Below are 15,615 nucleotides of genomic sequence, written 5' to 3'. Positions count from 1 at the left end.
GAAAAATTGATGGTTACCCGATTTTATTTTTGATGTCAGACGTCAGACATCGATTACAAGTACTCGCGTTGCCCAGATGTTGAGCTTGTTGGTCGTTCAACTTCTGGGCAACCAGTTTCAATCAGAAGGTGATTACAGAGTTCGCCTGGTGAGAGACAAAGTGTCTCCATTGATTATGGTATGACTCAGACTGACTGCAATCATTCTCAGACAGAGTGGCAAAAGTTTGCAAATAATTGTTGTCTCGTTTTTAAATGCAGGTGGATTCCCAACACAACAATTTGAGTCTCTTTTCAGTAAGGGACTCGACTCATCTGGTTGCCAAATGTTTATAATTTGGTTAAATTCCTTTATGAAAGCAAGGCTGCTTTGCACTTCAACTATGACTGGCTGAGGACTATTTTTTATGACTTGTTATTCTTTAGTTTTGAACTTTTGCTTTCAATTCAGGTTTGTCTCAGTTCGTTTCCTGAGTGTGTATGCTCCTTTTAGTTTAGTTTTTTTTTTTTGACCAAGCTACTAAACACTAAAGCTAAGGGCATTTCCTGTATATATATATATATATATATTTTTTTTTTTTAAATTAAAATTTACTTTATTTAAAATGAGAGTGTGGCTTCCCATGATGCACTGTGTGTTTCTCTTTGACTTAGTATGAGTTTATACACCACTCCTCATTTATTATTGTAGTTATTCATTAGTTATAATTCATTTTAGGTCCTGTTTGCCTTCTCTCATGCCCAACCGGTCAAGGGAGATGGCAAAGCCTCTCTGAGCCTGCTTCTGTTGGAGGTTTCTTCCTGTTAAAAGGTATTTTTTTCTTCCCACTGTTGCCAAGCGTTTGCTCATAGGGGGTCATCAATAATTGTTGGGGTTTTCTCTCTATCATTGTAAGACCTTTACCTTACAATATCAAGCACCTTGAGGTGACTTTGGTTGTGATAAGGCGCTATACAAATCAAAATGAATTGAATGGTTTTAGTATTTTAGCACAAATATTCCACATGTTATGGTACTGTAATCTTTATGTGGTTAGGTAAAATTTCTCATTGGTGTTGGCCACATACAGTTTCCCGCTAATGTGTTTTGGCTTGAGAGTAATGTAAATGTCAGATATGACTTGAATACAAATACACATATTTATTTATAGATTAAGAAAACAAAAATTCATTTTTCTTTTAGCTAAAGAATTTTTGTTTTAAAAGTCACTCAAGTAACGTAACACTGAAATTACAATTTTGTAGTTTCCAGCTTTCACGGCACTTTTGTCAAGGCCACGTGGACTCCCACGGGCCAAGAAATTATTTTTCCTAATTAGTCAGGCTTGTGCATCTTTGCCTTACGCTCAAAGGTATTGCAACTTTTAGCAAGTGAAAGTAAAAACATCTACTGTCAAACGCTACACATACATCATCCTATATAGAGAAGGTCAAACTTACACAGGAAAAAAACCCCCCACTGACAGAAACAAGCAGATACAGTGTGGTGTGGAGATGCAGTACCCACTGTATGCTGTGGGCGTCATCCGGGTACGAGGATGCCAACGTCCATAAGCTCTCTCCATCTGTCACCAGCGTCCTGTCCTGGTGGGCGGCTTGTCTTTCTTTTATTTAACACTTTCTTTGTTGCAGTGTGAATCTCATCAACATGCAAATAAAGAATGAGGCAATAACTGAATTAAATGCCTTTTAATTCACACATAAAAACATTTCACAGTGTCCATCCAGCACTGAATTGTAATGAAGACCAACCCCCCCTCCCAAATTGTTACAGCAACGGGAGAGAAATATGTGCTGCTGTAAAACTGAGTATAACTAATGGCTTCATGTCTTCTCATATCTTGTACTTCATCTTTCCTGTTCTGCTGAGGACACAGATATGCTGAAATGACAAGGGGTGATAAAAAAAACAAAACAATTAGCTTTGCGATCATTTTTACAAACTTTAAATTCCATTTGCAGCATGAAACCATAAAAACCAGCAAATTTGAAAAGAGAAGAAAGTGATCTCCAAAGATATGACTCATTCATTAATCTAGCTTCGGGTGTCCTGGGGATTCAACTCATATTTCTTCTGTGGGATGAGGACAGATAAGAGGGTAAGCTTTAACTCTGTCTGATTATCAGAGCCTAACCTCTACATTCCACAGGTCACACGCCTTCAAACTTTCATAACGAATACCACCCCCCTCAAACATGGACAAGAGCCACACACACAACCATACAGTACAAACAGTGCATGCTGCACATACTGTACGTGACTATGGGAGTCAAGCTTAGTGTTTCACATGAGTAAGAGGTAAATTCGAGGTCACGTTTCACAGATAAAAACAGCAGGGTCCATATAGATTTGAACTTATCGCTTTCAGAAAGACTTGAATTAAACTGAATTCATATCAAAAAGAAAGTGAGAATATTTACAGAGGAACAACAGCCTAAAGAAAAAAACTAATCTAAATAATCCATATGTTTTACTATATTTCCACTAAAAGTAAACAGAAATAAACCGATAGAAAAAGATTGCGCAAATGCTTGTGTAGTAATTTAAAGAAAGCAAGGAAAATACAGAGTAATTATAAATTGTGGGTCATGTGCTGAGCTTCAGCAGAAAGAATAATGATATAAAAGCACAGGAAGAGGTAATCCTTCTCAAATTAAAACATGGAACAAAAATAAAATGCATGTACATTATTATTTGAGTTCTGACCAGTGCTTATTTATTTAGCTTATTTCACTACCTTAACGCATTGTTACCTACACAGGGTTTAATATTTTTTACCTTCTGTGTTAAGCACATTGCGCTTACAGTAAGTAACCATGTGTCCTGCTCTTAGTGGTGTAATGCCATTTGGAGGTTGGAGTTTCTAGGAATTTGAACCAAGTGGATGGGGGCTTGGAAATAAGTAGTTTATCATAGGTATAGAATAATTCAACATTAAGGGTTATCTTCTGCTGTTTTTAAGACTGGGTTGTAGTTTGGTGACTATTAAAAATGTGCATTTAACAATGTGCAAAAGATAGATGATATTTGTAAAGTGTGAATAGTGTGTGGATTTGGATATTGAAGAGGAAGGCTTTGCAGGTATAGCGCTCAGTTTATTTTATGCTTGAATTAGCAGGTTGAAGCAGGATAAATGATAATGGAAAACAAAGGAGGGCAGAGAAGCTATCCTTGCCTAGAACCCCTGCGTAAAGTGAAGCACTGTGATATTAGTTCATTGGTAATAACTGCTGCCATTGGTGCTGTGCAGTCCACTCTATTCTCCAGAGGAACTTTTACATAGCTTAAAATAAAACAGCAGTCTTCTTAATCCTAACATTTAGAAGCAGTGGATAAATCTGTGTTTTTTGTTCAACTTAAAGCACTTTAGAACAATTTTTCAGATTAATATTTGTGCTACAGTTTGAATCTTGACTCAACAACAACGTACGCTCACTGTACACTGTATTTGGTACCTCTTGCTAGTACTGGGTTGGACCTCTTTTGTCTTTAGAAGTGCCTTGATTCTTCATGACACAGATTCAACAAGTTCCTGGAAACATTCCTCAGAGATTTGGGGCCGTACTGGCATGATAGCATTACACAGTTGCTGCAGAACTAGACAGCTGCACTTCTATGTGGACGCCATTGCGTTCCACCAAATCCAAAACTTGGATTGAGATCTGGTGACTGTGGAGGCTACTTGAGTACAGTGAGGTCACTGTCATGTTCAAGAAACAAGTTTGATGTGATTTAAACTCTATATTATGGTGATTTTATCCTGCTGAAAGGAGTCATCACAAGGTGGGTACACTGTGTCAGAAAAGAGCTGTGGGCCAAAGTGTGCCAAGAAAAAATGTTCATGTTCGAAGTCACCTAAGAACACTTTCCTCCCCATTTGGTTTGAACGGGTTGTCTTGACCATGGCTTCATGGCTAAACGCACTAAGTTGCTGCCATGTGATTGGCGAATTAGATATTTGTTTTAACAAGCAGTTGAACTAATGTACCTCACAAGTTGGCTAATGAGCGCTGTTTGAGATCATTTTGGGGGGTTAGTACATCAAGTCTGTTGGTTACATCTTCATACAACCCAGTAAACTCACCATTTATGGTTTATCAGGAACTGGAAAAAATAGACACAATACTTCATTCATTTTTATCTTACATGTAAAAAAATCTATCATCCATATCATTCAGTGACTCCTGTCCTGGGTGACACAGACCTCCTTGTGAACACAGACAGAAACCACCTGCTCTGAGCTACTTTGCCTACATGTAAAATCTCCTCGTGGCGGGGAGCATACCTGTTGGGTGAGTTTAGGTTTCAGGCAAAAGAAATGTCGTCTTTGATTTACTATGTTTACTCTCCCCTCCTGTCTCTTTCATCCCTTTCTCTCAGCTCTTTGGAGTGTCAGACTTACATTCAGGTCACGGAAGTATTCATTGTAGTCAAGGGCATAGCCAACAACAAACCGGTTGGGAATTTCAAATCCAACATCTGACAATGCAAACACAGACACGAATGTTAAGTATCCTGATTTGTTTAACATTAAACAAAAATTCCATGTTAGTCTTTTGACTAAACCAGGAGTGAGTGGCTGTGATATCGCACATAACAGCTAGAAATACACATTTTGATGCCTTTATTTGAACTAATTATGAGGTGTAACAAATAAATTTCAGCTCAAATTAAAGATGACTGATAGGTGTTGATGAAGCAGTCTCACCTGAATCATCACATCTGATTAAGCGAACAAGAGAAACAAGTGACACATGTTAGGAGGAAAATCTAACACCCAGAGCTTAAACTCAAAGAAAGAAAATTTAAATGAAAAGAGAAAACTAGGTATGTGACTTTTTTAATGTAGCAGACTTTTAAATTTGTGCTAATACTTCTGAGTACCCTGCTGTAAGCTGCTGTAAACTTTTATTTTTAAATACCAGTATCTAGAGCTGAAAAGTTAAGCTAAAGATGATGTGAGAAAATCTGCAACACCTCCACTAGCCACAGGAGGCCAGTTCACAGTTCAAAGCTTGGTTCAAAAAATTGTTTTTTCATTTGATTTGGACATAAAAGGACTGTCTTTGATGCTTTTTGTGTTTCCAGTGCTTCCATTTTAGTGTGTTAGTGTGTGTGTGAGAATGTTAGACACAGCGCTTAGGTATAGGAAAAAGTGCTTATATGAATATGCATGTGAATGAGGCATGTAGTAAAGATCTGTGCATAAGCGAATTACTGCAAATCCTAATGAACAACATTAGCAACATTGTAAAGAAGAGTGGGTTCAAATTCCTCCACAACAAAGTGAAAGACTGATAAAATCCCACATAAAATGATGACTTGCTAAAGATTGTTTTACAAGCTAAAAAATCATGGAGTGTACTTAGTTTTAACCGACTGTTCCTGCATTTTGGCTTAGTTTTTCTATTACACATAAAGACGTGGCGTAGATCATGTATGATTGTTCATATGAGGTTGTATTTAGGTCATTTCAGAACCTGCTAAAGACTAGATCATTTTGATTTTGTCCTGATATGCAAGGCTTTAGAGTTCAACAAGAGTATACTTTCTTTTTCCCATGACTGCAGCCAGTAGTTAATATTTGTAACCTAAAGCTATATCTTGTTTGTTTAATTTGTTCAAAAACTGACTTCCTGAACTCCAGGAGGTCACTTACTTGTGTCATGTGGCAAGGCACCTTGAACACACACTTCTTTTGTATTTTGGGATTAATTATGGGAGGACTATCAGGTCAGGACACTTCCCTAATAACGAACAATTTGCTAAATTATCTCAACTTTGAAAAAAGTGAAAGAATAAGAATAAATGAAAAAGACTGGCAAGTAGGGTACGGTGTGGGTGCTACGAAGGTTAAAACAAAGAGCATAGTTACAGTCTGTCAGACTTTCAGCCATGTTAGGGAGCCTCTTCACAAGCAGCCTGAAATACAAAATAATAACGTTAATTACCCTCAAATGTTAAATGATGTATGCAATATCAAAAAGTTGACTTTTTCAGTTTAATTTCAAGACATTTATTGGTCCAAAAACCATGGTGATAAGACAAAGACTTGAATATTTTTAAAAATGTACATTTTTGGAGTGTTTTCACAATCCAGAGGAAATAAACTTTCAACATGAACCATGTGTGAGAGATGTTTATCATGTTTCTGTGATCTCGGGAATGCATAGGAACAGCCCACAGACACGAGATAGCAGTGACTGTGGACAAGTGATATCTTCTTGTGCTTGTCACACGCTTGACATTTCCTTTACAGGGGAAAACACAGACTGGCTCACCCTGCGACCTTGACCATCTTGGGTTCAAAGGTCTCCACATGCTTCAGAAGGGCCTTCATGGTCTTTCCTGTGTCAACTATGGCCTGAGGGGAGGGAAGAGCAAAGGAAGAGAGGAAGAGATTTGGAGGAAAGAACGTGGGATATATGAGAGTAAAAAAAAGATCAAGATACAGTACTATGCAAAAGTCTTGAGCCACAACTGATTTCTTTATATTTTGCTTGCCAGGAGGAGGCAGATTTTTTTGTACTTTTAAAGTTTTTCAGGCTTTATGAAGGTCTTTTAAACTTTGCCTTTGGACATTGGCTGGTTTTCATGTGTTCAGTCCTTGCACACGTCCATCAGAGGAATTCTGAGACAATTTATGAGCAGCCTGTCACAAAAACACTTTTCACTATGAAAAATGCCAAAGATAATGCAATTGAGGTGTTTCCCAAAGAACTCTTAGGAGGACACCAACCTGATAAGTGGACAAAAGAAGAAGAAGCAGGTCTCATAAAGCTACATATAGCAGATGGACAGAATCTGAAAGTCATGTCATTAAGAATTAGGAAGAAAATCCAGCAAAGACTTGACACAAGATCTTAGAGATCCATGTGACCCTTCTGTTGATCCATGCGTTTGTTAAAACCTCGTCAGAAATGGTCACGGTCGAATGGGGAACACTAGCAATATTATAGAAGCAGTGTGGGGTCTTTGAATAGCTTCCTGAAGCCTGGAGAAATATTCCTGAAGACTACTTAAAGAAATGAAAAGAAAGCTTGCTCAAGAAAGTTCAGACTGTGTTGAAGAATGAAAAAAGCAAAAAACAAATATTGACTTTCAAGCTTGTTAGAACTGTACAAAGACTGTTTTTGTGTTATATACTGTATTTTTATTTATGCTTAGACAAATCTCAATAAATTTCTGCACCTATTTCCCATTTTCCCAGAAATATAAAAAGGAATGAGGGGTAGCTCAAGACTTTTGCACAGATATTGATCAACTGAAATAGGTAAATGCATTGATGAGCGATTAATGAATACATGAGTGGCATCTGAGAGAGGATTTCCAGTTACTTAAAACTTTTCTGTTACATTCATTTAAGAGCTAAGACATCGTATAACTGAGAAAGATTACATTGAGATTGAGCAGCTGTTCGTTGTTTTGCATCTGAAGCTATCAGAGCATGCTTTTTTTTCATGTTCTTATGTGTGTCTGAATCTAGTCCAGAAACCTTCACAACTGGAACATGATCCCAAAGAGGAACAGAATGAGTTTTTTCCCCCTACGTTGACATAAACAACAACAACAACAACAACAACAACAACGACTTTTCAAAAGTAAATGATGTCTCAAAGGGGGCAGAAATGGTTCTAATTGAAGGGATTTATCCGACAAAAATAGAAAAACATACACACACACTCACCTCAACAATGAGCACACTCTTGGTAACATGTGAAAAACAAGGAAAGAAAAAGATTAGAGAACGGTCACCTTTGAATTTTAATACTGTTCAAGCAAAGCAAAAATAAAGGCGGTGTTGTGTCTTTGAATTTCTTAGAGATGGTATCTATAGCAGCGATGTTGGCAGTATTTTTAGCGCCTGAACAAAAACACAGACGACTCATTCTCTTCTCCTCAGTAATGAACATCTGTGTCTACAGTGAGCAAAAGTCACTTCGGAGCTGCACACTTTCACTGCTGCACACTTTCAAATGAATTCTTGTTTCCTTGGCTGGGTGTATGGGACTCTTTGTGAGAGCGGTGGAGAGTATCTATGGTTTTGGGGAGAGTGATCGCAGAGAATGCGGGCGCCTGGCCAGTGTTCCCAGTCTACACCTGAACACTCTTGCATAATGCTTAATAGGAACAAGTAAAGAACACAAGAACTACAGCACAACATACCTGTCTTACTGCCTGCTGCAAACTATGGAGCCAGTTGGGCAACAAATATGCACTGGCAATTATTTCACTGTGTATGGCATCATTGGCTGGGATTTTATGATTCTCCTAGGATCTGTAAATGAGATGTTTTGACTTGTTTTTGTAATTACATTTTTGGGAACCTTGGGAATCACTTGTAATGTTTACCAAGTTAAAGCTGGTAAACATTACAACGTTTTTCTTTTTTTCTGGGGGGGACAAAACATGTCAGAAACCTGCTAATTGAGATTTTTGCTTTTATTTCAGTGAGGCATGCATTCAGTACATGGCCAGTTGGAACAAACAAGGCTTTCAGGTCATCCAACTTTTAACGTTTTGTGATTCAAGTGATCTAAGAGGGAACTAGTTGTCTGCACCTCCTCAAGTCTCTGTTTTCAGGCTTTTGAAAATCCATCCCAGTTGTGTCAAACATACGGCCCGTGGACCAGGACTGGCCGTGCAAAGACTCCAATTTTGCCCACTGGATGGCTTTAGAAAATGTGAAAGAGGGCATACACTTTTGAACTTTTAAGGTATTTTTATATTTTTTTGTTTTGAAAAACTGAGATATGCTGTTGAAATTGTGCCATTTCTTATATTAAGATATCTCAGGGATTAAATGTGTGACAGAAAGAGGTATTTCACTTGTCCGATCCACTTAAGATCAAACTGAGCTGTATGTGACTCACGATAAAAAAATTAGTTTGACATCCCCGATTTAACCTGAAGGAGGAGAGCTATATTTTCCTGATTTAGACCCACTGCAATTTTACCTTTCTTAGTTTATTCTTTAAATATTGTAACACCTTTTAATTACCATTAGAAGGAATAAGTGTTAATTTATCACTGAAATAGTGACCCGGCGATGGCGCCAGAGGAAAATTCAGAAACTTAATTGGCTGTGGGTCATCCTGTGCACCAAACTTTGTGCAGATGCCCCCCTGTGATGCGAATCAAAGTAGTAGTAGTATCATTAATATGGTCATCTCAGGCACAGCTCTGTGTTCATGTCACCTCACAGATCAACATAACATTTACATCACTGAGCTGACATTATGCTGGCATCATCACAAAGAAACTCCTACTCGAATTGGAACTGAGCCTCAGAAATATTTCGCCGAGGAAATGATGATGACTGATGATTAGTTTTGTTGATAATGTATGAGACTTGTGGGAGGCTTGTGTGTAACATTTCCGTCCAGAGGAAGAATTATGACAAGAGCACCAACATTTTTTTCCCCCAAATGATTCATGCTTTCTGTGTAAGGTGCCTGTCAGATTTTCTGTTTTTATTCCCTCTGACCTTCTTAACCGAAGTGAAAATATATTGTAGCTAAAGCACATTTTGACAGCTAACTTTAAAGAATTCAACATCAGTGGGTTTTTTTTACTCCAGGGTAATTCCTCACAATGCCACAGACTGTCCTTACAGGCTCCTCAGTCCTCCCTGCCAGGGATTAGCAGGGACAAACAGTCAATAAATCTGCCTTCTTCATTTGCCTGAAATCTCTGATTCATGGCCAGCCTGGAGACTGTAGGACGATATGGTGAGCAAGCCTCAAAAGTCAGAGCATAACGGTGTGGTCTTGTCTAAGACTAAGTCTAACAAATGTAACTGTGTGACTTTGATCACTTGGGAAAAAATTCTACCTAAAGACAGATTAACTGACAGCTCCCTCTTGAGGCTAGGGTAGTTTCTTTTAAAACAGCATGTAAAAATATCCTTATCCCATGTCATTATCCTGACTTTGCTTAATTACAAACACACACCTTTCCACGCAGAAAAGACAGATCTCGGCATCCTATGATGTGCAGGTCCTCTGTTGATTGGTCATTCTGGTGAGAAGATGAAAAGAGGGCAGTTAATTTTTATTTTGCAACCCAGCAATTGTAATTTTTGCCCTTTTTGTTACTCCATGGTTCCTGTTAATTACAATAAATTGCCTTTAACTGTGATTTACAGTCAGGGATATTTGCAGCAACCTCAATTAACTGCATTGGTTTTCAAAATTTGTTTTTGCTCAAGCCACACCAAAATTTCAAGGCACACCCATTCTCATAATTGGAGAAAATGGCCTCTAAGTCATCTGGAATATCAGCAGTTCTTCATTTGCTGCTATTGTCAGATGAAGGAACTTGCAGGAATACAGATCCTTACATCTGCAATAAACTCCACTTGTATATAACTTGCATCAATCTTGTTATCAGATACTTTTTTGGTGTCTGAATGCGTGAATGAGTGTATCTTAATAACTCCTTTCAGCAAATGATACACTTGGGCAGAAGGCTGTCAACCCCAGTCCAGGTGAAGCGTAGCTTTTGCAGTAGTGTCTTTTGACAGTTTCTTTTGCGGGGTTTTCTCCACACATGATAGTGATTATTTGACTTCAATAACCAGGGCCTCTAATCAGGGAATTTCATGTGTTCTAATATAGCACATCTAAATTACATTTGTTACTTTTTGTACAGTGACAACACAAATGCTTAGTTGACACAAAATCTAAGGCACACTATTTGGGAACCACTGTGTTAAAAAAGCAAACAGATCCTGACAGGCTTGAAAAAAGGTCAGAAAATATAATAATTTAGTAAAAGTAATGGATAAGCAGTAGAGAATATCCATTGAAAAGAAATACACATTAATGATAAAATTATATGGTATATTAAAGTGATTAAATGATTGTAAAATCTCACTAAATATTTTGCTAACAGTTATAATTATTAGCTAACAGCTAACACTAGATAAAAAATTATCTAAACATTCACACAGATATTTGAAATGCAGTAATTTCTTAAAACTATGAATAAAAAGCTTTTTTTCTAAATAGACTAGCAGCTATATGTTAACTAATGGTATGAATCAACAGCTAACTGCTAGCTAATGGTATGAATCAACAGCTAACTGCTAGCTAATGCTACAAACAAAATTGTTAGGATAGAAAATAATGAATGCTTGATCAGTAAGCTTAATGAAATGTATCACTATTATATGACGCACCTGCAAAAACAGGGGCGTAAGAACACTAAAAAAATACCGTTCTTGCTAACATAATAGGAACGCTATGGGTGGTTTCAAAAATTTTAATTGTAATCCAAGATCGGTTGAACTCGAACTGGCTGAACTTGGATTTAAACATGAAGGTGTTTTTACTTCATCAGACAGGCCACCATGGGAACATCAGAAAAGAAGATATAGTGATACAGGGATATATATATATATATATATGTATATAGTTACCACTGTGTGGTACATAACTGCACATAGGGAGACATATTTCACAAAGTCTTTGAGATAAAATGTCCTGAACATAAACAAAGATATGAACTCTGAGGAAGCATGGTATTTAAAGCTTTTAAGAATGAAAGCTTTGAAGTTAGACTTGGGCTGCTATAGATGCATCACTCGGATAAGAGCAGCAGTGACGTGGACAAAATCCTGGCCTGGGGCAGGTCACATGTCTCCATCATGATCTGCGAGATTGACTAATGACATTATCACTCAAACACACAGTCCTACAGTGCAGTAACAGCAACCGCTACCCCAAGCCATGTTGTTGACATCAAAATACAATGATCAGGAATCAGATGAACTTTAATATAAGATTATACTTTTGTATGGTCTCTTAACTTGTCATCATATCTTTTCAGATTTAAGGTTGATTTCTGCCAGTTTTGTACTTTTGTCTTAATTTTCTGTAGCCTTCACAGAGTTAAATAAAGCTCTAGTAAGTTGAACTTATTTTGGTATTATTTAAATAACTCATTCAACCTTGCCCTAAGAAAAATAAAAACCTTATTTTCTTAATATCGTGGAACATCACAGCATCACTAGGCTGTCCTCGCTGCTTTAACCTCCACGAAAGCCAGTGAATCCTCCCCCGTGCTCAAAAGGGACTAAAAAAATGTGACCACATGTAGAGAAAAACAAATCACATCCTTTCAGATGTGCTGCTTGCCAAAACACACCACAATAAAACAAGTGACTTTGCCGACAGTTGATATAATTGTTACCACTGCTGCGTCGTTCCACAGTTTATGCATTCCAGGTGTTGGACTCCATCATGACATGAACAGTTTTTCTTGGCAGCAACAGCTGCACCAATTAGCAGACTGCTATTTTCATGACCTGAGCTATGCAGTCACTCCACAATGAGTCGTCCTTGAGTTGCCCTGTGTGAATGTTTCACATTAAACATGAACAACAGTGACATCTGGTGGCTCTGGCTAAAGTCTGCGTTGAAAGCAGGGCTTCCGCAAAAATTGTGGTCATTATCATTTAAGATTTTGTTTTACTTTTATTTATTTAAGGTTAAAATAACAAAAAAGCACAGTAAAAATGCATGTTCCACTTCCTGATAGGAGATTGGAATCCTCACATTGCTTGCTTCGTCTGTTTACACAACATATTCAGTCAATTGACTGATATAAAACTGCAAAGGAAGTCCTCCCAGGTGGAAAGCTAGAACCAAGAATATTTCACTAATATTTGAGCTGGAGTGTATAAGAAGGAAAAAAATGGGACGATGTGATTAAAGCATGTAATATGTTGTAATGTTTTGACATTTGCCATGTGTTCATTAGTTTGTAAATCCTCAGTTTACCTACTGCCATGTTGTTTTTCAGCCAGAAGTGATCACATCTGGATGAAATGATGGAGTTCCAAGTTATCAGCCCACAGTGGCAAGCTTGGTTAACAAGGTGCATCCATAAACTTTATGGGTTCATTGCACAGACAGAGATGTCTTGTAATTTGTGATAGTAGCATATGGCTAAACTACTACACCTTTACTCATTTACAGACTTTTTGCCATGTGATTTGGCAGATAGTTACTCCAATAGGCACCTACACCTCAATTAAAATCAAGAGGTCCAGTTCTGAGACTTGATGGAGAGCTCAAAGCTACGTGAAACATTCCTAACTTAAAGCATTAATTAAATGTAAAAATCTAACAGCGTACCTGTCACACCATAGGGTGGAGATGCTGGGCAAAATGCCCTTTGAGGCAATTTATGAAAGTTTTTTCATAGATTGCTGCACTACCCACCAGGTAGCTCTTCAGACGGATGAACTCTACTCGGGTCTCCAGGTACTTGTTGGAGTTCCGGCCGAGAATCTTGATGAACTCCACCAGATCTGCACAGAATTTGTAGCCTCCCTTCAGAACACACAGGACCATCATGTTGTCATCCCGAAAGTCATCCATGATGTAGTGGGCCAGGCGTTCGGTCCTGCAAGAGCAAATCAAATCATACTACAAATGAGAACACTCAGAGATCGCAGCCCCCTCCTAAGGGCAACAGCCCTTTGATGTTTCATGCCTTTTAGTTTGATGTTTTATGCTGTCAGCATTGTTAATATAGAAATCTAGGATAGCATATAATGTTTTCGTGTCATTGTAAAGCAACATAATGTTGTATTGGGAAAATAATAAGCTCAAACAAAGATTGTCCTCCTTTGACCTGTGATGTTGAACGCTACATTCTGAAATAGTGTATTTTATTTTCTTTACTCGTATGCCTCATTAGGGGCGATTGTGGCTCAAGAGTTGGGAGTTCGCCAAGGTTCGAGCCCCGGGTTGAACAGTCTCGGTCGTTGTGTCCTTGAGCAAGACACTACACCCGTTGCCTACTGGTGGTGGTCAGAGGGCTGGGTGGCGCCAGGGTCCGGCAGCCTCGCCTCTGTCAGTGCGCCCCAGGGTGGCTGTGGCTACAATGTAGCTTGCCATCACCAGTGAGTGAATGGGTGGATGACTGGTTGTGTAAAGTGCTTTGGGGTCCTTGGGGACTAGAAAAGTGCTATACAAATACAGGCCATTTACCATACGATTGGAGCAGAAGTGGCTGAAATCTTTTGTTGTCAATAAGCTGTAAAAATGTGACATTTTAACATATATTCACGCAGCGTGTGATTTTACGAAATTTTATGACATCATTGTGATGTTGTAGGCCTTTCTTACCTATTCATGATTACCCCATGTGGAATGTAAATACTCTCGATGTCATCATGGTAGTGCTCAGGATAGGTGAACAGGTCCAGACTGTAGCCTGGCCAATCATCTTTTATCTAGGACAGGCAAATTATTGTCAGGACCGATTATTGGCAGTATAAACATATGCTGGGAAGATACAACAATACATACATACATACATATGCTACAATCATTATAGTGTGATGATGTTTGTTTTAATCAATTATTTATATTTATTTAATTTACGTTACTATAAAATTGCTTTGCTTTTTCATTTTAGTTTCATTTAGTTGACTTGTGTGTCTTGATAAACAAAAAAATTTGGAAGTTATATATTTTTTTAAATCTCTGAATTAAAAAAAAACAACTAAAATTGAAAGCAGACAGTCGTCTTTACTGCTTTGTTTATTACAAAACCACAAAAGATATTAAGTAGCAAAAACGGGAATAATAGCCTCTAATAGCCGTAAAAGTAACTACCAAACAATACTTTAGCACTATAGATGTTTAAACGTGGTGTTAAACATACCACAATTCTTTTTTTTATCTCTGCATTGTCCATCTGTAGCAGTGCTGACATTGTGGCACAACTTATAGGTGAATCCACGTGAAAGTGACCTTAAGTGAAAACACAAAAACAGCTTACTTCCTTCTGAACAAGACAAAAGTGGTAACACGTAGAGAAACATTTCTTCAAATACGACCTTCACTAACATCCAGAGCAACATCTCTAATCTGTTGTTAACAAATCATCACTTACTGTTACTGTTGCCTTCTTTTCAGCGCCCACTCACAAAGCAGAGAGGGAAAATAGGAAGGCGAGGCATCCAGACGAGTCCCAGCCAGCCTCATGGGCTGTGCGATCACGCTTGAGTCATTTGTGCAAAAGGAAAGCGTTGTTTTGGTTGTGGAGATTTACATGGATAATCAGCTTCATGTGATGCTGTGCTGGCTCGTGGCCGCATCGCAGGCCACTGCAGACGGGGGAAGGGGGAAAGAAATCTAACAACAAATGATTGGTTCAGTACGTAAGCAGTAAATTTTATTCAGTTTTCTGAGGGATCATACTTTTTAAGGAACACAATAAGAAATTATTTGTCATTTAATAAATGCTTAAATTTTAGCTCTGGATTTATGTATTCACAGAAGGAGAAAAGAAGAGCTAGACTTGAAAATCCACTTGAATGAAGGGCTGCTCAGTGACAGTAAAAATTGTAATTGCAATTACTTTGGTCGATATTGAGATCACAACAATGTAATGTGATTACTTTGGGGAAATAGTGGGTAATTCATCAGAAAAAACAAAATGAGAAATGTGACCTGAAGTAAACACAGCCACAGCCTTGTGGGGGAGTGAATTTGGGATTTCATGGAGGACACTTGTAAATGAGAACTAAGGGGCTGAGATCACGTTGTTCTGATACTTATTGAAAGCCAAAATCCATTCGTTTTCTTAACTCCT

General features: G+C 38.0%; 1 protein-coding gene across 2 annotated transcripts; it reads right to left on the bottom strand.

Moving 5' to 3' along the window:
• Positions 1–1,673: 1,673 nt before the first annotated feature.
• prtfdc1a (phosphoribosyl transferase domain containing 1a) lies at positions 1,674–15,046 on the bottom strand. 2 transcript variants are annotated; one of them, XM_004551866.3, is made up of 10 exons: positions 14,914–15,046; positions 14,683–14,771; positions 14,142–14,248; positions 13,230–13,413; positions 9,955–10,020; positions 7,688–7,705; positions 6,282–6,364; positions 5,876–5,922; positions 4,403–4,479; positions 1,674–1,881 (listed from the first exon to the last, which is right to left on the bottom strand). In XM_004551866.3, exons 2-10 carry the CDS (start codon positions 14,731–14,733, stop codon positions 1,834–1,836), a joined length of 681 nt encoding a protein of 226 aa, XP_004551923.3. In that variant the 5' UTR covers positions 14,734–14,771; positions 14,914–15,046; the 3' UTR covers positions 1,674–1,833. The 2 variants fall into 2 exon arrangements, with proteins under 2 accessions (XP_004551923.3, XP_076744404.1); XM_076888289.1 differs by lacking the exon at positions 7,688–7,705.
• Positions 15,047–15,615: the final 569 nt, after the last annotated feature.

Source organism: Maylandia zebra, linkage group LG9, assembly GCF_041146795.1.
Source record: "Maylandia zebra isolate NMK-2024a linkage group LG9, Mzebra_GT3a, whole genome shotgun sequence".
NCBI lineage: Eukaryota > Metazoa > Chordata > Actinopteri > Cichliformes > Cichlidae > Maylandia > Maylandia zebra.
This window is presented reverse-complemented; position numbering and strand designations above follow the sequence as displayed.

What these genes read in the sequence shown, in the direction of transcription:
- prtfdc1a (XM_004551866.3), bottom strand. Translation starts at nt 14,733, where the DNA reads ATGTCAGCACTGCTACAGATGGACAATGCAGAGATAAAAAAAAGAATT. An exon ending in CATGGGGTAATCATGAATAG is followed by an intron (nt 13,414 to 14,141) that starts GTAAGAAAGGCC and finishes TTGCTCTTGCAG; the next exon opens with GACCGAACGCCTGGCCCACT. An exon ending in AAGATGGTCAAGGTCGCAGG is followed by an intron (nt 5,923 to 6,281) that starts GTGAGCCAGTCT and finishes TTTGTATTTCAG; the next exon opens with GCTGCTTGTGAAGAGGCTCC.